The 25,151-nt window shown below is 41.4% G+C and overlaps 1 protein-coding gene across 2 annotated transcripts in view; it reads right to left on the bottom strand.

The window, feature by feature from the left end:
• Positions 1-25,151, bottom strand: part of hemk1 (HemK methyltransferase family member 1) — a 129,614-nt gene that overhangs the window by 33,328 nt on the left and 71,135 nt on the right. For both annotated transcript variants that reach the window (XM_048606630.1, XM_048606629.1), the window contains exons 7-9: positions 21,658-21,707; positions 5,250-5,355; positions 2,097-2,192 (exon numbers count right to left, since the gene is read on the bottom strand). In XM_048606630.1, the coding sequence (XP_048462587.1) occupies positions 2,097-2,192; positions 5,250-5,355; positions 21,658-21,707 (252 nt within the window). The remainder of the gene's footprint in view (positions 1-2,096; positions 2,193-5,249; positions 5,356-21,657; positions 21,708-25,151) is intronic.

The raw sequence follows: 25,151 nt of genomic DNA on the forward strand, positions 1-25,151 counted from the left end.
ATATTTCGTCCCAGTTCATCATCACATTATTATCTGTGAATCTTTCTGTGTATATCTTTGAAAAATGTACTTTAGTGATTGCAATCTCTATTCTGATGTTGTGAAAGGAGCTATTCAAATGAAAATTTTTCATTTCTCAAATTGTTGCTTTTCTACCTTGGTTGTTCTCACACCATAACATTTCACAATTCACTCAAAGGCAAGATGAAACATCATTCTTCAAAAGTGAATCAGAGATAGTAGGAACTGCAGATGCTGGAGAATCCGAGACAACAAGGTGCAGGGCTGGATGAACACAGCAGGCCAAGCAGCATCATAGGAGCAGAGAGGCTGACGTTTCGGGCCTAGACCCTTCAAAAGTGCTTTCTCTTCATACTCAACATGCCTCCTGGAACTACAAAATACAGCATCGTGCTCACAAATGGTAAGGGGATGAGAAAAAAGTGTGTTTTTTTAAAAAAAGGTGCTATAATAAAAATGATGTGTTGTATTTTTGGCACTGCGGCCTGCCAAATGATTAACGAGAACTAGTGAATTCGTTTCTAGAAAGGCCTTGTACATTCTACCCATGTAGATCAATTCTATTTACTTTGGGCTTAGTAGTGCTGACAGGAACGTGCTGTACAGTCCAAGCTTATCTGGATTGTTATCCACACTTCCCAGTAAGAGGAGAAAAAACATTTACTTCAGTAACAGTCCTCTGGCACTGATAAAATTATGACAGAAAACCTAATGCATTCCATATAATCTCTGAGCCAATCAACTATCAATATTGTAAATCAATTCAATCATTTAATTTGTTGCTAAGCAAAGTCTGTCATTTTAATGTTAAAGAAGGCTTGAGTCAGAAATCCTTGCTCAGTTCCTGATCTGATTCCTGCCGCTAATCAGAGGGGCTGACTAGAAACCTGGTGCTTTGGGGTGGTGAAGACAAACCAGACAGTAGGCCAGCACATAGACGAAAAAGGAAGAGCTCCAAACAATGGAAACAACAAAAATGGAAGGAAAGATAGGTTCTGATGAACAAATTATTGATCTAAAATAAGTGCTAACTCTATTTCTATCTCCACAGATGCTGTCTGACCTGCTGCCTATTTCCAGCACTTTCTGTAGACATTTTATTAGTGATGATAAAATAGACTCAAGAGTGGCGAGCATGTGAAAATCACTACCACATGGGGTGGCTGAAGCAAATAGTATCAACCAGTTCAAGGGAAATTTGTTTAGAGCATTAACACCAGCATTGCAGTGTATTTCTGTACAATAAAATCAATGCAAGGTGATATGAGGTTAGAATTAGATGCTACATACAGATCTTTATACTTGAAACATTCCGTGAATTCCAAAAGATTACAATTAGATTTTGCTGAGGTTAATAGCTGGTACAGGGAAATCCCATGATGGGATAAAAAGGTATTGCCCTATATATTTCATGGACTCTGACTTTTGCCCTTGGCCTTCTGTTCAGATGCAGATGCTGGGTAGTAGGGTATTAGTAACTGGCTAGTGTAAACTCCAGCCCTACTATAGGTGTCAGCCTAAGTTGCAGTATATGTGCAATTCTAGCAGTTACTATGCCTCTCAGGATCACAAAGCTGAGGAGCATGCAGCAACCATAATGATTTTAGAGGTTTAGACTGTCAAAAATATGTTCCTCAAAATGCCAATGGGTATGTTCAATTAGCCTAATGGCTGCATGCATCTTAATGTGTCTACACGCAACAAAATTTCAGAGGTCAGATAGTTTTCTCAGTAAGGACATTTTATGATCCTTATAATGATACCTTTCTTAATCTCTGAAAAGGAACAGAATGAGATTTGGATGTGAAAAGTGAAATGTTATGGGTACATACTTCTGAACTCAAACATGTCACAGTGCCTGTAACTGTCTCATGTGACACCCTGATCAATGCCTTTCACCTGCTTTAGTTGACTATAATTAACACGGGGAAGCAAGTGTTCATGTAACCGTGGTAAGTAAATTGTGTACACGTTGCACCAAGTTGGCAATTCCATTAAAATAACATTGAAATAACAGACTGTCTTATGTTCCTAAATTCATGCTGAAATGTAAAATTAGAATAATCCACACTTACCCACGATCCTTAAGAACAGTTGGCGCAAGCTGCAGAATAGCTTTGATGATTTTCAATCCATCTGTGCCACCATCCAAGGCATCACAGTCTTCATACCTGCAGGTATTCAGGTAAAGAAGCTGCTTTAACTAACTTCTGGATTTTCCACTTATAATTCCAACCACTCTCTTCTTGTTGTGAATGGCATCACGCTATTTTTCCCCCTAACTTTCTCAAGTGCCTTGTGCTCTCTGAATTTCTTGTTTAGAGTCACAGAGATTTACAGCGTGGAAACGGACCCTTTGGTCCGTCTTGTCCATGTTGACCAGGTATTCTACATTAATCTAGTCCCATTTACCGGCATTTGGCCCACATCCCTCGATACCCTTCCTATTCATATACCCATCCCGATGCCTTTTAAATGTTGTAATTGTACCTGCCTCCACCATATCCTCTGGCAGTTCATTCCATACATGCACCACCCTCTGTGTGAAAAAGTTGCCCCTTACTTCCCTTGTAAATCTTTCTGCTCTCACCTGAAACCTATGTCCTCTAATCCTGGACTTCCCCAACCTGGGGCAAAGATCTTGACTGTTCACCCTAACCATAAACTTATATAAGGTCACTCTTCATCCTCCGACATTCCAGGGAAAATAGTCACAGCCTATTCAGCCTGTCCCTATAGCTCATGGCCTCCAATCCCAGCAACATTTTTGTACGTCTTTTCTGAACCCTTACAAGTTTCACAACATCTTTCCTATAGCAGGTAGACCAGAATTAAACACATTATTCCAGAAGTGGCCTAACCAACGCCCTGTATAGTCACAACATGACCTCCCAACCCCTATAGTCAATGTACTGACCAATAAAGGCAAGGGTGCTAAATGCCTTCTTCATTGCCCTATCTACCTGCGACTTCGCTTTCAAGAAACTAAGAACGTGCACCCCAAGGTCTCTTTATTCGGCAACACTCCCCAGGACCTTACCATTAAGTGTATAAGTCCTGCCCTGATTTGCCTTATCAAAATGCAGCACTTCACATTTATCTAAATTAAGTTCCATCTGATCAAGGTCCCGTTATACTCTGAGCTAACCTTCTTTGCTGCCCACTACACCACCAATTTTGGTGTCATCTGCAAACTTACTAACTATACCTCCTATATTCACATCCAAATCATTTATTTATATGATGAAAAGCATTTGTCCCAGCACCGTTTCTTGCACCACAGGCCTCCAGTCCAAAAAGCAACCCTCCATCACCACCCTCTGTCTCCTACCTTTCAGTCAATTTTGTATCCAAATAGCTAGTTCTCCCTGCATTCCATGTGATCTAACCTTGCTAATTAGTCTACCATGTGGAACCTTGTTGAACACCTTACTGAATCCATATCGACCACGTCCACTGCTCTGCCTTCATCAATATTCTTCGTCATTTCTTCAAAAAACTCAATCAAGTTAGTGAGACACAATTTCCCACGAACAAAGCCATGTTGACTACCCCCTAATCAGTCCTTGCCTTTCCAAATATATGTAAATCCTGTCCCTCAGGATCCCTGCCAACAACTTACTCACCACTGATGTCAGGCTCACTAATCTATAGTTCCGTGGCTTTTCCTTACTATCTTTCTTAAATAATGGCACGACCGTTCGCCAACCTCCAGACTTCTGGCACCTCTCTCGTGGCTATCGATGATACAAATATCTCAGCAAGGGGCCCAGCAATCACTTCCCTAGATTCCCACAAAGTTCTAGGGTGTACTTGATCAGGTCCCTTCATAGAATATTCCATTCATTGGCCTCAAGAAGCTCAGCATCCACAAATGACTGGCAGGAGATGAGCACAAGCAACTGCGGGGAAGTAACAATGATTTATCTCCCTCATTTTTGAGATGCCAGGCTTCTGTTTAATTTTCTGAGTACATAGGATCATCATGAAATAGTATTTACATATGGATAGCATCCTGTCTGTAGGTCTTGTAGTGCAGTGGGTAATGTCTCTGTCTGTAGACCAGAAGCTCTGGGTTTAGATTCCACTCTAAGACTTGATGGTCAATGGAATGACAATGTGGCCAAACAGACTGAGTAACAACCTGCAAATCCTTCTAACATATGTCAGTAGCAGGCAGTAAGATTCCTGGTCGGCCGTGTGTTGGAAATTACACTGCATCCATTACTCTCACTATCCATAGCTCCAGTCCACAATGTGTATGTTACTACAACAATTGAGAATTCAAAACACAAATAGATCAGCCCATGATCTCATTGAATAGCAAAGCAGGCCTAAGTGGGCAAATGAGCTACTTCTGCTTCAATTCTGTATGTTCCTATGTACACATCAACTGTGACCCTCCCACACAAGAGATCACAGTTATATCATTAGACATTAGCTCATAAAATATAGAATTCCTACAGTGTAGACAGAGGTCATTCAGCTACTGAGTCTGCACCTCTAAATAGGATCCCACCCATCCCGATAATTCCACATTTAGCATGGAAAATCGACCTAACCTGCACATCTTTGGACAGTGGGAGGAAATGAGAGCACCTGGTAGAAAGACAGATGGCTGGAAACAAACCTGGGTCCCTGGCATGTGAGGTAAATGTACTAACCACAATGCCACCATACTGCCTGTAGACTTCTGTTTGTTCTAAATAAAACCAATTGGGTGAACTTAAGGAAACATCATCTAACTCACAGAATTCACAACAGACACAAATAGTTAATTAGAAAGGAAGCTTTTATTGCAGTATAAGATAACAAGGTGTGAAACTGGATGAACACAGCAGGCCAGGCAGCATAAGAGGAGCAGGAAAGCTGACGTTTCGGGTCTGATGCTGCCTGGCCTGCTGTGTTCAATCAGCTCCACACCTTGTTATCTCAGGCTCCAGCATCGGCAATTCCTACTATCTCTGAGTGAGTTTTAACCCCACTGTGAAGCCCCTCTGATGCTGCCTGGCCTGCTGCGTTCATCCAGCTCCACAACTTGTTATCTCAGGCTCCAGCATCGGCAGTTCCTACTATCTCTTTAATTGCAGTATATTGGGCAGGATTAGAACCCAGATAGATTTTGAGATGAAAAGAAGAAACAATTCTGTCCCTCATTCCATGGTATGAGAAGAATGGTGGATCAATAAGGTTTACAGGAAGTAGGAGAATGTGTTCTGTTCAATTACCTGAGGATTTCAGGCATTAGCCCAGACATATCTTCATGAAACACATATGGAGGGTTACTGACAATAACATCCACTGATCCACAGATCCGAGTCAGCTTCTGGAAATCTGTGTGATACAAATTCTGGTCAGGACGGGTTTGATGCCGCAACTTGCTTGAATTAATTTAAGAATTTTAGGAAAGCACAGAAACCTTTTCACATTGTTGTTCTGCTCTTTTAACCAGTAGAAAGGTTTGAATAAACTGCACTGAGAGTTCATGAATCCTTCAACTGAATTGCTGCCAAATGCATCCCACTTCATTCACAAGATTGAAGGGAAAAAAAACGAAATGGCAAATCATATTGTTGTTGGTACTCACCCAGTGCTTGTATATTTAAGCTAAAATAGAGTTTGCCAGTTAAGTGGAATTGTTGATTTGTTTTTAGAAAGGCAGAAACTGGTGATAAGGATTCTCTATTTTATCCTGAATATTGTTATATTTGCCTGGATACTAGCAGATGAGGACACACACTTATTCATTATGAGGCATGAGATTCACCTGTGGGATTGGATAGTAGTCCGGAAGGTGAAGCACGTAGACAAGACCGTCAAAAATGCAACATTCAAAAATCATTATTGATAAGTCGAGTTAACGTTTCGGGTCCAGTGACCCTTCCTCAGAACTCACCGGACCCGAAACGTTAACTCTGTTTTCTCCTCCACAGATGCTGCCAGACCTGCTGAGCTTTCCCAGCAACTTTGTTTTTGTTCCTGATTTACAACATCCGCAGTTCTTTTGGTTTTTATTATTGATAAGCCCACAGATGTGCAAGACCTGGTACTAGTCTCAAGGCTCTTTCCCATATTATACTTCTAATGAAACACTCCAATTGAACGAATAAGACAGGTACAGTGCCTAATTTCAACGGTCAGTGAAATCAAATGGGTGCAAAACTTTTGAGCTGCAACTGATCCCATCAGTATTCAGACGGTGCGTTCAGATTAAAATTGCTCCCAAATTGTCCTATCTGTCAGGGACACAATATAATCCATCATGCTAATAGTCACTTTACAACTTTTCTGCAGAAAGTTGACTACTACTTCACTCAACAAATGCATACTTTTTGGTTCCTTTCATATTTATAATATGGTATTTATAATATGGAAAGTGACTCTGTTTGTCTTAAATGCTTTTAATTGTTGATGGTGAAGATTTTGTTTGCTATTACACACAGGTAGCTCCAAAATTGTGAAACAGAAAAATGAAACTTTCCACTGTAAATATGATTCTATGGCCTTTGAAGGGAAGAAAATACCATTTATAATAAAGCTTTATGGACTTCCTGAGACTTTTGGTTAGAGGGTCATTGAGTCATACAGCATGGAAACAGACCCATCGATCCAACCAGTCCATGCTGACCATAATCCTAAACTAAAATAGTTCCATCTACCTGTGCTTGGCCCGTATCCCTCCAAACATTTCTTATTTATGTACTCATCCAAATGTCTTTTAAACACTGCAACTGTACCCGCATTCACCACTTCCTCTGCAAGCTCATTCCACACAGGAACCATACTGTGTAAAAAAAAAACTGCCCTTCATGTCTTTTTTAAATCTTTTGACTCTCACCTTAAAAATATGCCCCCTGGTCTTGAAATTCCCCACCCTCTCATGATTTTATAAACCTTTATAAGGTCACCCTTCAATTTCCTATGCTCCAGTGAAAAAGGTCCCAGCCTATTCAGCCTCTCTTTATAACTAAAATCCTCCGTTCCCGGCAACAACCTGGTAAATCTCATCTGAACCCTCTCCAGCTTAATAATATCCTGCCTGTAACAGGGCGACCAAAAGTGGACACAGTGCTCCAGAATAGGCCTTACCAACGCCCTGTAAACCTCAACACAGTGTCCCCACTCCTATACTCAAAGGTCTGCGCAATGAAGACAAGCGTACTAAATGCGTTCTTAACCACCCTACCTATATATGAGGCAAACTTCAAAGAATTATGTACCTGAACCCCTAGGTCTTTCTGTTCTACAACACTACCCTGGGCTCTACTTTAAATTGCATATGTCCTGCCTTTGTTTCTATTGCAAAAATTCAATACCTCGCTTTCATCCAAATTAAATGTTCTGAGGAAGGGTCACCGGACCTGAAACGTTAACTCTCTTTTCTCCATCACAGATGCTGCCAGACCTGCCGAACTTTTCCAGCAACTTTGTTTTTGTTCATCCAAATTAAACTCCATCTGCCACTCTTAGCCTTGACCTAATTGATCAAGATCTCTCTGTAATCTTAGATAACCTTCTCCACTTTACATTATACCATCAATTTTGATGTCATCTGCATTACTAACCATGCCTTCTATATTCTCATCTAAAGTATTTGTATAAATGCCAAGCAAAAGTGGACACTGAACCCTGTGAAACACTTTTAGTCACAGACCTCCAGTCTGAAAAACAACCCTCCATCATCACACTCTGTCTCCAGCCGTTAAGCCAATTATGTATCCATTTGTAAGCTCATCCTGAATCCCAAGTGATCTAACTTTAGTATCTTAGAATCCCTACAGAGTGGAAACATGCCCTTCGGCCCAACAAGTCCACACCAACCCTCAGAGCATCCCACCCAGACCCATTCCCCTATAACCCACCTAATCTACACATCCCTGGACACTATGGGCAATTTAGCATGGTTAATCCACCTAGCCTGCAGATTTTTGGACTGTGGGAGGAAACCGGAGCACCTGGAGGGAACCCACGCAGACACGGGGAGAATGTGCAGACTCCACACAGACAGTTGCCTGAGGGTAGAATTGAACCCAGGCCCCTGGTGCTGTGAGGCAGCAGTGCTAACCACTGAGCCACTGTGCTGTATGTGGTACATATGTAGTATGTGGTTCTATGTGGTACCATGCAGAACTTTGTCAAAGGTTTTACTAAAATCCATAAAAACAATGTTTACCACTCTGCCCTCATCAATCTTCCTGGTTATATTCCTCAAAAAACTCAATCAAGTTTGTGAGACTCAATTTCTCTCACACAAAACCATGCTGACTATCCCTAATCATTCCTTGCCTCTGCAAATGCATATAAATCCAAGCTTTCAGAATCACTTCCAACACTGAACTCAGACTCACAGGTCTAAAGATCCTTACAAACAGCAGAAATATATTTCCTGAAAGAAATCTTTGACTAATATAGTGATTGTAATGAGGTCAGCTAGGTGGACCTCATAGAATATGAGTTCCCTGATAGGGGCCTTTAATCTGGTCCAATCAGGGAGCTTTGGCTGACAGATATAAACAGGAGTGTCAGAGGCTCTGTTCACTTTGAGAACTGGCTCGAGGAAGGTGGAACAGTGTCAATGGCTCTTGACATGTAAATAAAGGGTGATTTGGTGATGGGGAACCGACCTTCTGCGGAGTTATTTCAATAGCAACAAGAGAAAAACATGCTCCTGAAGAAACGTACTCACAACAGTTAGGGTAAACATTTCTGGCATCACACCGTTATTTGGGAATGACTCGTTTGATCCTGCCATCGATAATTAGGCTGAGTATGTTAAATGAATGCGTTCTTTTTTCCCAGCAAAAGATACTGGAAGAGATGAAAAGCAATGAGGAATTCTCCTGATGGCTTGTGGACCTGCAGCTTTTTCAGTTATTAGAAACCTTTCCTTCCCTGAGGGACCAGATACGAAAAATTTTTCAGAGTTAATGGATATAGTTAAGGAATATTACACCCCAGTTCTCCTCTAATTCTGAGATGCTTTCAGTTTTATTTGGCAATTTGAGAACCGGGGAATTTGTATTGGGCTTTCTGGCTAGGTTAAGGTGACTGGCAGAGGCAGGTGACTTTGGTTTAACCCTTAATGAGATGCTCAGAGACTGTTTGTAATGCGAGATTAATGATGTGACAATGCAGAAGTGTCCAGCTGGATGTCAGACAGGCACTACAACTGGCTTTATCATTGGAAAGTGCGGAAAGTGGAGCATATGAGTTGCAGGGTATTCTGATGGACAACATCGCCTGCCTGACTGATCTTGGGTACACCATTAAGTGAAGGGAATTGCATAACCTCACTTAGGACATATTCTGAACAGAGGGACTTTAGGTCACTACAGAGTAAAACCCCAAAACAAAGCCAAGACTCAGCCAAACGGTTAAAATTTTCTTCAGGATCGAGACCAGCAAGCTATTGTAGTTGCTGCCAGTGCTCAAAAGAGTCCCACTAGACCTAGATGGAGCAAGAGAACTCATAGGCTGGTAACCAGAAGAGTGCACACCATGGAAAATGCAATTACATCTGGTTTGGAACAGTTAAATTGTTGGCAGCATCCAAAGCAGAACCAATCAAAATAAACATTTTGTTAAATGGTTTGGTTAAATAGTCATAGGTCTAACTGAGGCCGACACTGGCGTGGCCATTTCAGTGATCACAGAACCAGTCTTTAATAAAATTTGCTTTCGACTTGAATGCTTAAGTTTGCGCAAAACCTCGACTAGGCTGAGAACCTATACTGGGGAACCTTTACAGATTAAGGGTACAACTTTAGTTTTGGTCTCTTATGAGAAGCAGCTGGTTCAGTTATCACTGATTGTTGTAAAAGGCTCAGGCCCAAGCTTGATAGGGCAAAATTGGTTGAGAAAGATTCATCCAGTTTGGCCCAACATTTTTTGATTTGGAAATGAAGTCCTAATTAAATACTTTGAAGTTTGTCAGGAAGGTCTAGACAGTATCAAAGGTGCCAAGGCCACCTTGCATGTTGACCAGGAAGTAAGTCCATGATTTTGTAGGGGCCGCCTAGTGCCATTTGCCTTACGGGCAAAAGTACAAGTAGAAATCAGAACACACAACACACAAGAACTAGGAGCAGGAGTAGGCCGTCTGGCCCTTCGAGCCTGCTCCGCCATTCAATAAGATCATGGCTGATTCTTTCGTGGACTCAGATCCACTTACCCGCATTCTCACCGTATCCCTTAATTCCTTTATTGTTCAAAAAAAATCTACCTTTATTTTAAAAGCATTTACTGAAGTAGCATCAACTACTTCACTGGGCAAGGAATTCCACAGATTAACAACCCTCTGGGTGAAGAAATTCCTTCTCAGTTCAGCCCTAAATCTGCTCCCTCTAATCTTGAGGCTATGCCCTCTTGTCCTAGCTTCACCTGCCAGTGGACACATCCTCTCTACTTCTATCTTATCTATTCCCTTCATAATTTTATATGTTTCTATAAGATCCCCCCTCAATCTTCTGAATTCCAATGAATATAATCCCAATCTACTCAGTCTCTCCTCATAAGCCAACCCCCTCAACTCCGGAATCAACCTAGTGAACCTCCTTTGCACCCCCTCCAGAAGGCTGGAAAGCAAATGAATCATCAAACCAGTCCACTTTGTGGAATGGTCACTGGTCGTATTGACTGTGGAGCCTGACAGGTCAGATTGCCTTTGTATGGATTTTAAACAAATGGTAAATCACTTCTTGCCACTGGATAAATATCCAACCCTTCACATGGAGGATTTATATGCAAAACCATCGGGGGGCTGTCCTTCATGAAGTTGGACATGAGCCATGTGTACTTGCAATTGCGGTTAGATAAGGATTCCCAGAAGTATGTTACCATTAATACTCATCAGGGTTTGTACCAATATATGAGACTGCCATTTGGGGTATTGTCCACCAGTGCAATTGTTCAGCAGACAATGGAGGACATTTTACAAGATCTACCCCAGGTGCCCATTTATCGAGATGCTGTGCTAATAATAGGGAAGACCAATGAGGAGCATTTAGAGAACTTGGATCTAGTTCTTAGACATTTCTTCCAGGTGAGTGTACGTTTGAGAAGGGAAAAATGCACAGTCCAGGGACCCACACTGATCTACTTGGGCTACAGAGCTGACAAGACCGGGTTAAACGCATTGAAAGATAAAGGGAGGGCAATCAAAGATGCCCTGGCTCCCACATCTGTACTGGAGCTTAGGTCTTTTTTTGGGCTGGTGAATTATTATGTAAAGTTTATACATGGCCTAGCCTTCATCTTGGCACCTTTGCATCAACTCTTAGAGAAAGGGTCAGCCTTGGAAATGGTCATGTAGTCAAGCCAGAGCTTTCATGAAATGAAGGAACAGTTATCACCCTCTAAGGTGTTGGCACTATGATCATAAGCAAGATGTGGCATTGACATGTGATGCCTCCCTGCATGGCATTAGGGTAGTATTAGCTGATAGGTAGCCCAATGGAGAGGGACACTCAACAGCATATGCATCCAGGACTTTGGCTAATGCAGAGTGTAAATATGCCCAGAGAGAGAAGAAAGGTTTGGAAGTCATATTTGGACCACAAACCCCAGCTAGGTCTACTTAAAGAGGACAAGGCAGTACTTCCCATAGCTTCAGGTCAAATTCAGCAGTGGGATCTAATACAGAGTGCACAATTACAAGTTGGACCACTGTCTGGGAGGCCTAGTAGTGAAAGTGGATGCACTGAACCGCCTCCCGCTGGCAGATACACCACTGGTGGTACCACCACTGGCAGAGTCCATAATGGTTTTAAATTTTCTGGACACACTTCCAGTCACAGCTGACAATATCAGACTTTGGATGCAGAAAGATCCAGTCCTGGCAAAACTGAAAACAACAGGTGATGATGGGGAAACCAAAGGGCCATCACAACCAGAATTGAAACCTTTTTAGACCCGGAGAGACCAGAGGATGGCATATTATTATGGTGAGCAAAAGTCCCAAGCAAAGGTCACTGCCAGATACTGGCTGAAGTCCATCAGGGTCATCCAGGGGTTTCCAAAATGAAGATATTGGTAGGAAGTTATGCGTGGTGGCCAGGATTAGATGCAGACATTGGTGGGAGAGTGCCCAGGGTGCCAACAAGGAAAAAAATTACTGCTAGCATCTCCCCATATTTGTGGGAATGGCCAGGTAAACCTTGGACTCAGTTACATGTCAACTATGCAGGTCCTTTCATGAGGTCAATGTTCTTAGTCATTGTGGACAACCCGCAAAGTGGCTGGATGTGCACAGAATTCATTTGTCAAGCATGGGGACAATAGAAAAACTGTGAGCATCTTTTGCATACATGGACTCCTGGAAGTGTTGGTCACAGATAACGGGCCATTGCTTACCAGCATGGAGTTTGAGTATTTTCTGAAGTCGAATGGCATTCGACATATAAGGAGAGCTCCATATACCATCCATCATCCAATGGTCTGGCAGAAAGGGCAGTCCAAACTTTGAAGGCACGCTTAAAGAAACAGCTTACAGTTTCACTAGATACTATACCTCATGCGACTACAGGGATAGCTCCACCAGAGTTGCTAATGGGGAGAAGACTCCAAACCAGGTTAAATCTGATCTTCGCAGCCGTGGTGGGGAGGTGTGAAATGGCATCAGAGACGCCAATGACTGACACAACATTCTACTAAGCAAGAGAGGCAGTTTACTTCAGGAGAAGAAGTTTGGTGTAGGAACCACAGGAATGGCCCTGCATAAATAAGAGGCATGGATGACGTGAGGTCAGGTCCAGTGACATATAAAGTTCAGGTAGGTGTGATGGTCCTGAACAAGCAGGTAGACCATATGAAAGCTGTAAATTTGCAAACTGTGCAGGAGCAAAACATAACTAGCTCCTCGACTGCTTTCCAACTGTTCCAGAACCCATGAGTTCTCCCTCTTTGTCAAGGGTTTAAGATATCTCAGAATCTGAGATGGTCATGGCGGATGTCACCATCTTCACCATCTGAAGAGAAGAATGGATTTCTTCCAAGATGCTCTGGTCACAAGAAGCGAGCTGCTGTGCATTACACGCCACCTGTATCAGAGGCAAAGTTGGAGGAACCTGAACTGGTGTTAAAAAGCCCCAAGAGGATCTACAAAAAAAATGAACAGGCCTGTGTCCTTGGGCTCAGAGGGGGAGAGATGTTGTGATTGTAACAAGGTCAGCCATGTGGACCTCACTGAATATGAGTTCCCTGACTGTGGCTGTTAATCTGGTCTAATTAGGGAGCCCTGGGTTACAGATAAGAATTGGAGTATTAGACATCCTATTTACTCTGCGACCTTGCTCTGAGGAAGGTGGACTCTCCACATGTAAATAAAGGGTGTCTCGGTGACAGAATACTGGCATCTGTGGAGTTATTTCAACATGATTACCAGCACTTGTGATCCCAAAATAGCTTTCAAAAATACATCAGCTGTTCCTACAGTCAGTCTGTTAATTATTGATAATCACTACATTTAATTTGCCATACTTAATATAAAACTTCACCCAGTATCACGCAGTGCCAGAAATTCATGAATTTTTATGACTATCAGTCATGACTCAATGAGTAGGATTCTTACCTATGGGCCTGAAAATCATCACTATGGTACTATTCCAGGAACATAACTACAAAATTGAGGCTAACACTCCCACTGACTGCGGTGAGGGCATACTGCATTTTTGGAGGTGCTATCTTTTGAATGTAACATTAAATCAGAGTTGCCTCTGCCCTCTCAAAAAATTTCACAGCACTAGAGTCATAGAGTCATACAGCACGGAAACAGGCCCTTCGGTTTAACCAGTCAACGCCAAACATAATTCCAATCTAAATTAGTCCCATCTACCCGCTCCTTAGCCATATCCCTCCGAATCTTTCTTATTCATGCACTCACCCATATCCACCATTTTCTCAGGAAGTTCATTCCACACTCGAACGACCATCTGTGTAAAGAATTTGCCCCTCATGTCTTTTTTAAATATTTTTCCTCTCACCTTAAAAATGTGCCCCCTAGTCTTGAAATCCTCGATCCTAGGGAAAAGACAACTACCATTAACTCTATCTATAACCCTCATTATCTTATAAATGTCTATAAGGTTGCCTCTCAATCTCTAATACTCCTGTGAAAAAAGTCCCAGCCTACCCAGCCTTTCTTTATAATTCAAAACTTCCACCCCAGCAACATCCTGGTACTTAAATAAGAACAGGGGGATTAATTATGGAGTCCTGGACAATATTAATTCATAGCAAACATGACTTAAAAAAATAGCACATTGATCACTGCCTGATTAATGTTTGGGGAACCATGCTATGTGGAAATTGACTGCAATATTTGCTTCATTACAAAAGCAATCACACCTCAAATGAGGAGAACTACTTTGGGATTTCCTGAAGTCACAAAAATAGTTATTTTCTTATTTTTATTGCTTTAGTTGACATGCCAGCAAAAACCAAGAGCTGGACGTGTAGTGGGATGGTGGTCTGCACTCCCTGATGTAAAAGTCAGGGTAAGCCTGTCTTTCTGTGGCCTCCCCGTGCCACAGCCATTTAATCGGTACTGCCATGTGGAGAGGAAGTTCCACCTCTGAGAGAACTCTCTGATCTTAGTAAAGGGGAAGCACCTAGGGAGCAGTGGGCACTGCGGGGCAGCAGCCCATCTTAAAAAAACTGTGGTGTGATGGATGACGAACTATAAGTTAAGCTGGGTTCTCACTGAGGCTAAGCTGACAGGACCAAGACCAGATGAAGATGGTGAGGGGTTAGCGTCGAGAGAGATGCAAGGTTGGAAGAAGATATTCAGGGGTCTTTTGGGGTCACAGGGAGTCTATAAGGTCTCCACCCTTTTAATTGGTCACTAGTAAGACTCCAGTAGTGGTGTGAGATGGTGCTTGAGTGACCATTAATTGGCAACTTAAGGGCTTCAATTGGCCCATAGATAGGTGAGGAACTGAACCTATGGTATACTTCCTAATTTTACATCTGGTTCTCCCACCAACCTGCCCCAAGGAAGCTATAAAATCAAGCCCCAAAATGGTGCAGTAGGATATGAATGAATACCACAGAGGTTGAAACTCTACTGAAACTCCTCTGTTGTTCAGGGAGGGACCATTGTGAGGCTGTATCTCATCCATCAGTGTATTTGATAACTGGCTGATATAACACTTCCTTTTTCTATCACCTTAAAATGCAGTAAAGAGCTCAATACAGTTTATGGCTTTTAATGTTCAAGGGTTGTGCATATGTCCAATATGTTTCCAATCAGTCTGTTAATGATCTTAGGGATCGGTTAGTTCAGTTAGTGGGACAGCTGGTTTGCAATGTAGAGTGACACCACCCACATGACTTCAATTCCTGCACAGCTGAGGTTACCAAGAGGAATTCTCTTTCTCAACCTCTTCCCTCATCTGAAGTGTGGCAAACCACCACCAGTCGTCTCTCTCTGATGACAAAGTGGTCGCCTGGAACTATAGTAACTTAATTATATTAGTTGCTGAGTGGGAAAATTAGGCAAACTTTAGCTATTAGAGTTGCAAAGTCTGAGAGGGTATAAAATGTGTCCTTTTGGATAATATCTGACATTAATATAGGCTGAAATAAATTGTTCACACATTTTTGGAAAGTGTGCTTAGCTTCCAAGGTCATATTTGACACATCACCAAGACTGCTTCTTTCCATTTTATCTGTCTCAGCTCATTCAATACTGAAACCCTCATTCATGCTTTTAGTATGTCTAGAATGAACTACTCCAAAGCAATTCTGAACAGCTTGCAACCTTCCATCCTCATTGAGCTAACAGAAAGACCACTTGACAGATCCCAACTCACACAAAGTCCTGATCCCCTTCTACTCTTGCACTAATGAACAGTGGCTCCTAGTCAACAAGGCATTGATTATAAAGGTCTCAAACTTCTCTAACTGCCCCTCCTAATTCTGGAAATCTTCCAGGCCCATTATACTCCGGGACCACCGCATCCTGATTTTAACTACTCTGCCATCAGTGGCTGCTCTTTACCAGCCTAAGCGCTAGAATAGCCTTCCTGAGTCTCACTATTTATCACTCTTCCTATTTGACACTCATTAAAACCTTGGCTAAACTTCACTAAGCTCAGTGCAGGAGTATGGCAGGGTGTGGGCAAGGATGGTTGGGGGGGATGTTGTTTGACAGCTTGCTTGCTTGGTTAGACAATGTGCACTCCATGCAACTCGGCAGCACCAAGCTCAAGCAATTTTAATTTCCAGGCCTCACCTTGCAGTCTTTCAGACAATAAGCCATTTGGCCCCTCAAGTGTGTTCTGCCATTCGATACGATCATGGCTGATCTGAGTGTGGCATTAACTCCACTTTCCTGCCTGTCCCTCATTTCCCACAGATCAAACATCTGTCTAACTCAGCCTCAAATACATTCTAGTTTCCACTGCCCATCAGCAAAGAAAATTCCAAATGCTAATAACCCCCTAAAAGAAGAAATTTCTCCTAATCTTAGGCTTAAATGGAAGACTCTTTACGTTTAAACTGTGTCGCCCAGGTCTAGATTTCCTTATGAGGGGAAACATCCTCTCAATTTGATCCTATTGAGCCCCTCAGAATCTTGTATGTTTCAATGTTATCATCTTTTATTCCTCTAAATTCCAATGGCCAACTTGCTTAACTTTTTCTCAACCTTTCACTCCAGAGTTGAACTGCTTCCAATGCAAGTATACTCCTCTTTATTTAAAGAAACCAAAACTGTACACAGACTTACTAATGGCCTGTACATTAGAGCTCTCTACTTATTTAACCTCATGCCCCTTGCCATGAAGGCCAACATTGCGTTTGTCTTCCTAATAACTTGCTATAGCTGCATGCTATTTTTTTGTGGACAAAGTCAGAAGACACCTGACACCAGGTTATAGTCAACAGGTTTATTTGAAACAACAAGCTCTTGGAGCGCTGCTCCTTCATCAGGTGATCTCAAATAAACCTGTTGGACTATAACCTGGTGTTGTGTGACTTCTCACTTTGTGTACTCTCGTCCAACATTGGCACCATAACATCATATTGTTATGTGAATCATATAAAATGACACCCAGATAGTTCTGCACTTCAACATTCCAGAGTCTCTCTCTGTTTTACTTATCTATTTCTTTTGACAGATGTTGCATCTTCGCACATTACATGTCATCTGCCAATTAACTGTCCACCCACTTAACATCTATGTTCCTTTGCAATTTCTTTACATTCTCTTCACAACTCACTTACTTATTTTGGTATCATTAAAAATCCAGTTCTCATTACAAATTTATTTATACAGAATAATAAAAAATACAAAATTTACTGATCAAGGAAATATTTGGTAAAAATGTTTTTTCCTGTGCTAACATACATCTAACCCCTGAAACACTGCTAACATTACAAAGTTTTTACAGCAAAGAAACAGGCCATTTGGCCTAATAGATTCATGCCATTCTTTATGCTCCACATGGGCCTTCCACCCTTGTTTATCTAAATCCAGATGTCCTTCTACTGCTTCTCACGTACTTCTCTAGTTTCCTCTTAAAAGTATCTATATTAATTGCCTCAATTACTCTGGTGGGGTAGTATGTTTCTCATTTTAAATTTAAAGTTCTTTTGAATTCTCCATTGGGAAGCCACTGATTAACTTCCTCTTATTAGTGGCCTCATAGATTGAGAACAACCCACAACCGGACAATTTCCGCATGTCAAACAAAGTAACGTAGAACATATGGTCCAGGGTATTCTCATAAATCTGCATCAATTCTGATATTAGAATATACAAAATTGAATTAGGAGTAGATCAATCATCCCTTCAAGCCTGCCATTCTATAAAATCATATCTGACCTGTCCCAGATCGCCTCAACTCTCATTTTGAGCCAGCTCCTCACAGCACTCAACACTGTGGCATTTTGAAAATCTAGCTTCTCTTTAAATATTTTCAGTGATCTAACTTCCACAAAGTTAAGGGATACAGAATTCCAAATATTTACTATCTTCTGAGAGACAAAATTCCTTTGCATCTCAGTTTTCAATGAATGGTGCCTTATTCTGTAACTATGTTCCTTGGTGTGAGACTCCCACACTCTTGGAAGCACCTTTTCAACATCTGCCTTTTAAGTCCCTTCATAAGCGTATATGCTTCTCCCTGGTTCTTCTGAACTGTAATGAATAAAGACCTAACCTGTTTAGCTGTTCTTGATAAATCAACCCAATCACATCAGAAGCAGCCTAATCACTTTTGAATGGTTTTCAATGCCAGTAAATCCCTTCTTAAATATGGTCGACCAAAACTGTGCATATTACTCCAAATGTGACCAAGCCTGCACCCTGTACAGTTGCAACAAGACATTACTATCTTTAAACTCCAACCCCCACCCCCGACAATAAAGAACAAAATTCCATTTGCCTTCTGAACCATTTGCTGCACTTGCATGCTAATTTTTGGTGTTTCATGAGCAGTTATACCCACAACCCTCTGTGCTGCACTTTTTGGAAGAATCTCTCCATTCAAATAATAATTTTCATTTTGATTCTTCCAACACAAGTGCATGGCCTCATACTTTCTGTTCTTCTATACCTTCTTGTAGGTTCCTTATGTCCTCATCACAAAATGCCCTCCCAGTTATTTTCAAATCACCAACAAATTTGGGTACATCACATTTGACCCTTCCTTCAGGTCATTAATATGGATAGTGAATAATTAAGGTCCTAGGATTGATCCTGTGGCTCTCTCTACGTGTGTCTTTCCAAACTTAAAAAGACCCATTAATCCTGACTGTCTGTCTTCTGTGTGTTAACCAATCTTCAGTCCATGCTGACGCATTGTCCCAATACCATGGAACTCTTATCTTGTACAATAACTTCGTATGCAGCACTTTCTCGAATGCCTGCTGGAAATCCAAATCCACTACATCTATCTGTTCCCCTTTATCAACTCTGCTTGTTATATCCTCAAAGAATTCCAGCAAATTTGTCAAACATGATTTCTTTCTACAAAATCATGACAACTCTGTTTGACTGCATGGAATCTTTCTAAATGCATGTAGTAATGAACTCTTAAAATTTTCCCAACGATGCATGTTAGCCTAACTGACCTGTAGATTCATGCTTTCTTCCTTCTTGAACATAGTTGTCACATTAGCAGTTAGAATTCAGGAATATTTTGACCAATGTCCCCACCATCTCTACAGCCACTTCCTATAAAGTCCTTGGATGCAGGCCATCAATTCCGAGTGATTTGTCTGCCTTCAGTCCAATTAACTTGCCAAATACTTTGTCCATCATGACAGAGGCTTTCAAACAAGACCTCTCCTCCTATTAGCACCTTGCTTATCTGATATCTTTAAGATGTTTACAGTTTCTTCCATGTTGAAGGTTGATGAAAAATACTGGTTGAAATTATCTCCCATTTCCCCTTTCCCTGTTATGAGTTCCTAAATTGCATCCTCCAATGGTCCTACATTCACATTAGATACACCCATTGAAGCTTTTGCTGCACATTTTTAACATTTCTTGCCAATTCACTTTTAAAATCAACTTTCACCCTTTGTAGAGATAACACAGTGTGGAGCTGGAGGAACACAGCAGGGCAGACAGCATCAGAGGAGCAGGAAAGTTGATGTTTCGGGTCAGGACCTTTCTTCAGAAATGGGGGAGGGGGAAGGGAGCTCAAAAATAAATAGAGAGGAGGGGTGGGGCTGGTGAAGGTAGGTGGGAATGGTGATAGGTGAGTGCAGATAGCAAATGGTGGGGATTGGTCAGTGAAGTGGGAGGAGCAGATAGGTGGGAGAGACGATGGACAGATTGTGTCAGGTCAAGGAGGCGGGGATGAGAGGGAGCGTTGGTCATGGGATGAAGGCAGGGGAGTGGAGATTTTGGCTCTTCCTGCCCCATTAACCACCACTCTCCACTTTACACAGCCGTGTTCTGAATATATAAGTAATAATTGAAATCCCAACACTGATGGAGCACAATTGCACTGCATTACATCACCAATTGCTGCACCTTGTACAAAAATCCTTAACAATAAACATAATTTCATGAACCCTATCAAGTATTTGGTTTAGTGCAGCAGTACTATGAAAAAATTACAAAGAAATCATTATCACACAAACAGGACATCTAATAATGATCCTATTCTTGTCAGTGGCAACTTTCTGTGTGAAAATTGGCTGCCGTGTCTTCTACAGTGATTACACTTCAAGAGTACTTAATTGGCTGTAAAGTGCTATGACAAATCCTGAAGTGCATGTAAAACTGCAAGTTCTTTAAATCTTACTAAGTGTGGTAAACAACTAATTCAAAAAAATACTAGCACCCAAATTTCTTTTTCATAAAGCCACAATAACCAAATATGATCCAAACTGCCATATATAACTGAACGAAATTGCAAAGGAAAAGAAAGAGTCCACAAGTGAAAGTGGCCCACTAAGATAATGCTCCTGATAGGCATTTCTAATAATCTGTAGCTCAGTCTATTAATACAAAACTAAATAACTTGATACTGGCCAAGCCACCAGAAGAATGCACTTGATTTATTTGAACATCTGCACCTACTGACATCATATGGCCTACAGGTGCAAGAATGTGGAGAAGGCCTGTGCTGGGAATTTCCAAAATGAACAAACATGAAACTGCACTGTACATTAAACATGCCCACGCAACAGCAGTGCTCTGGGAACTTCAGACCACAGCCCTCAGTTTCCGAGACTGAGATGATGCTGCAGTGCTGTGCTAAGAGCAGGCAGACTGCCACTCACGACTTCATGTGCCTAATTGTGGAGCCAAAATATGGCAGCACCGTAGGGTATGCTTTCGGCCTCACTGAAATGTTATATATAATTTTAAATAGGCCTTGATGACCAACCAATCAGCATATCCTTTAAATTTTCTTTCTCACGTAGTTATCTAGCTTCCCAATAAATGCATCCATACTCTCTGCCTCAACTCCTCAATATTGTCATCAGTTCTATATTCCAACCATGCTCTGAGTAAAGATATTTCTCCTGAACTCTTCACTGAATTTATTCATGACTATATTGATTTAAACTCTTTTAAAGTGCACTACCAGGCCTGCCCTCTGTCTTTATTCTGCTCAAATGAACCTGAGTATATGCAGTCTTTCCTGAAAACTAAAATCTCTCAGCAATGATATCCAACACTTCATTTTGTTTTGCATCTTCTCCAGTGTTTCTCAATCATTTTCACAATATGGTCACTAGAACAGGTCCCACTATTCCAAGTGTGGTCTAAACAAAGTTCTACACAAGTTTAACATTATTTTTCCCTCTATTAATTCCATTGTACACTTTAGCACCCCAGCCAGCATCAAAAGTAATAATGCTGCCCATAGTTTTTCTGGACTATTACAAACAGTCTACCCCTAACACCACCAATAACCACTCTTTTAATAGTGAACGGCAGCTGCCTTTAGAGACAAACTTTGTCAGATCCTAATAACCTGTTCCAAAGTTAAAAAAGTATATCCTGCTGCAAAGATTAGTCAGGTACTTTTGGAGTTCCAATGATGCTAGCTCAATCACATTTTTGCCATTAATGGAAAATAAGACACGGGAGTGTTTTCTTTATAATTGAAAATTCAAAAGGACAGACACAAAGCTATAACAATAACTTCCTGTATCCTCGGTTTTACATACCTGATATAACATTGAGCTGCAATGCTTGAAGCCTGTGCTGCACACACAACCTGAAGATGCAATCAGAAAAAAAAAAATCATTAGAGTATTTCTGGAATTGTACTAGATGAGCAGAAATTTCCTCCAATATCCAAAAGACCAAATCAATTATCTTCAGTCTTCCTTCCAAACTGTGTTCCCAAATCGACTCTCTAAAACCTCTCCCTGACAGCCATTGTGTTTGCAAACCTGGTGCCATATCTGATTTCTGAATCGAGCTTCCAACTTTGAACTACATGTTTGTGCCACCACTAAGACCAACCATTTCCACTTTGTAACATTGTCCATCTGTGCCACACCTTAAATTATCAGCTGCTGAAATCCTTGCATATGCCTTTGTTAACTGTAGATTATTTCAATGTACTCCAGAATGGTCTCCAATCTTTCCTCTATTTTTTTTCCATCAAGTGTGGAACAGATTTGGATATGTGCACTGACATCCAGGTAATATGTGGTAGTGTGTTGCCAATATAAACAAACAAAAAACCTATATCTGACATATCTAATTAAAAAGCTGCTATAGATATGAAGAAAGAAGAAAAATACCACCCAGGCCACTGACAAGACAACACACTGATTCATAAATGACCACATTTACTCAATTTAATTTTAAATTGACCAATGTGACGTTAAACTTACGATTTAATTTTTTAATCACATTACCATTTTACATTATAGCTTGCAGTTTAGTTATTTGATGAGCAGCTGAATTGTAACACTCCAAGACAATAATCTTGTGTCTTATTTTGATAATCAAAATAGAAGGACCAAAGGAGATTTATGATTTGAATTGATGGAATGTATTAAAAACGCAACATCTTTCAGTGTATTGAGCATTTCCTTTAATGCTGTTATGAGTAGTGAAGAAAACAGCTGAGGGATTTTTTCACATCAACAAACATAATCAAATAGCAGTAAAGTGGCTTTGTGAATGTGGAAAGGGATTGGCTCTTGTGAACTGGAGGGTGAACTTCATAGAGACACAGGCCTGGCTTCTGGGTCAGCTGTGTGGAATCTGAACAGTTCCCGGCTCTGCAAACCTGATCTGCAAGAAGTACCATGGAAGTTCCCAATTGCCTCTATTCCCTGGCAGGCAGGCCAGGCAATTCCCAAACACGTATGGAGGAGAGCTGGGCTGAAGGTCTGCCTCAGGTTTCCAGACTGACTTGAAGATTTTTTTCAAAAGATCAATAAACCATAAAACAGCCCGCCAGTCCCCATACCCTATTCATGCCAACCCACGCTATCTCATGGCTCCCGCCCACTCCCCATGGTCCCTCACACCCTCCATAATCCCTCATATCGTTCATGCCAACCTATGCCTCTTCACACCCCATGGTCCTTTATAATCACTTTGCCAACCTAGTTCCAACTCATGCCAATCAATTCTCTCCCATCCTCAACTCTTTGTCCTTACAACTACCATATTCATCATGGCAGACCCCAGGATCAATGCTGAGATTCTAAGTTTGAAGTATTTTAAAACTTTATTTTGGAAAGAACAATCATTCACAAAAACACATTCACGACATTTACATCCCTTTGACTATATGATCCCTTGTAACTTCAAACCTTTCATTAAAGTACTTAACCCTTACAGTAACAAGCAGTAGTATTCATAGTCCCATTTCAGAGTCTATGATCATGAGGAGCTGTCAATTAAACTGAAATTGCAGGTGTACCACTAAGATAATGCAAAGTTTGTGAAATCTGTCGTGCAGCACAAGTCCACGTGATATCATAATGGTAGCCCTCTGACTCTGAATCTTGACACTCTTGACAGTAATTTCAAGTGAAGAACTTAAATATTACTCAAAGGAGACTAGAAGTTGAACCTTTTTTGTTTTGCACTTGAAATAACTCCAGAGGTTGGTATCCCGTCACCAAATCACCCTTTATTTACACTTAGAGAATCCTTGACACTGATCCAGACTCTTCAGAGCTAGCTCTCAGAGTGAACAGAACCTCTGACACCCCTGTTTATATCTGTCAGCCAGGGCTCCCTGATTGGACCAGATTAACAGCCCCAGTCAGGGAATTTTTATTCTATGAAATTTATCTGGCTGATCTTGTAACAGGGAATTGAGTACAAGAGTCAGGATGTCATGTTGCAGCTTTATAAGACTTTGGTTAGGCCACATTTCGAGTACTGCATTTAGTTCTGGTCGCCACATTCAAGGAAGGATGTGGAGGCTTTGAAGACTGTGCAGAAGAGCTTTACCAGGAAGCTGCCTGGATTAGAGGGTATGAGCAACAAGGAGAGGGTAGAAAAACACAGGTTGTTTCCTCTGGAGAGGTGGAGGCTGAGGGGAGACTTGGTAAAAGTCTATAAAATTATGAGATGCATTAGATAGGGTTGACGGTCAGAATATTTTTCCCAGAGTTGAAATGTCTAAAACTAGGGGCGTGCATTTAAGCTGAGAGGGGGAAAGTTCAAAGGAGATGTGAGGGGCAAGGTTTTTACACAGAGAGTGGTAGGAGCGTGGAATGCGCTGCCAGGGGTGGTGGTGGAGGCAAATATGATAGGGGCATTTTAGAGACTTTTTGATAAGCACGTGAATATGCAAGGAATACAGCGATATGGACCAAGGGCAGACAGAATGGATTAGTTTAATTTGGTGTCACGTTTGGCATAACTTCATGGGCCAAAGGACCCATTTCTGTGTTGTATAGCTCTATGTTCTAATTACTACAGCACTCATCAGGATTAGGATGCAAACAGACTTGAAAAAAGAGACATTCATTTCATACAGCATTAGAAAAGGGGGCTGGCTGGTTGGACCATAATTGGCATGCAGATGCAGCAAGAATAGTTACTGGTCAACCTTAATTCTCAGACAATGCAGGTAAATTCTGATTGATTAGGGCACTGCCATGGGATGAAGCAGAGTCTGGCTGTCTCCGTGACCCCTTCTTTTGAAGAAGGTGCAATGCATATACAAATTCCTTTCATCTAAATAAAGCAAAGTCCTAAGAATTTACGTATGTAGATTCTAGCACACAGAATGCATCACACTGTGAGGACGGCTAATGATCGTAAATTGGTAACAAAAACAAAATTGCTGGAAAAGCTCAGCAGGTCTGGCAGCATCTGTGGAGGAGAAAACAGAGTTAACGTTTTGGGTCTGGTGACCCTTCCTCAGAACTGATGGTGGCTGGGAAAACGTCAGTTTATTTGCAGAAAATAGGGAGGTGGGTGGGGTAGGGAGTAAACGATAGGATAGAGCCCGAAGAGAGAGAAAGACAGTTGGACAGACAAAGGAGTTGCTAACGATCAGGCTGGGAGGGTGAATAGTTGTTAATGGGGGCTGTTAGTGACTAACAACAGGGGGTGTGTAATGGCAGGCTTTGTGGGGTTGGGAGCTGGGACATGGGAGAGTTTAGGCCCTAACTGTCCCAAAATTTTCCTTACTAATTTAAAACCCGAAACCCTAATTAAACGACTATTCTTTCAA

This window comes from Rhincodon typus, chromosome 16, assembly GCF_021869965.1.
Source record: "Rhincodon typus isolate 14 chromosome 16, sRhiTyp1.1, whole genome shotgun sequence".
Classification (NCBI taxonomy): domain Eukaryota; kingdom Metazoa; phylum Chordata; class Chondrichthyes; order Orectolobiformes; family Rhincodontidae; genus Rhincodon; species Rhincodon typus.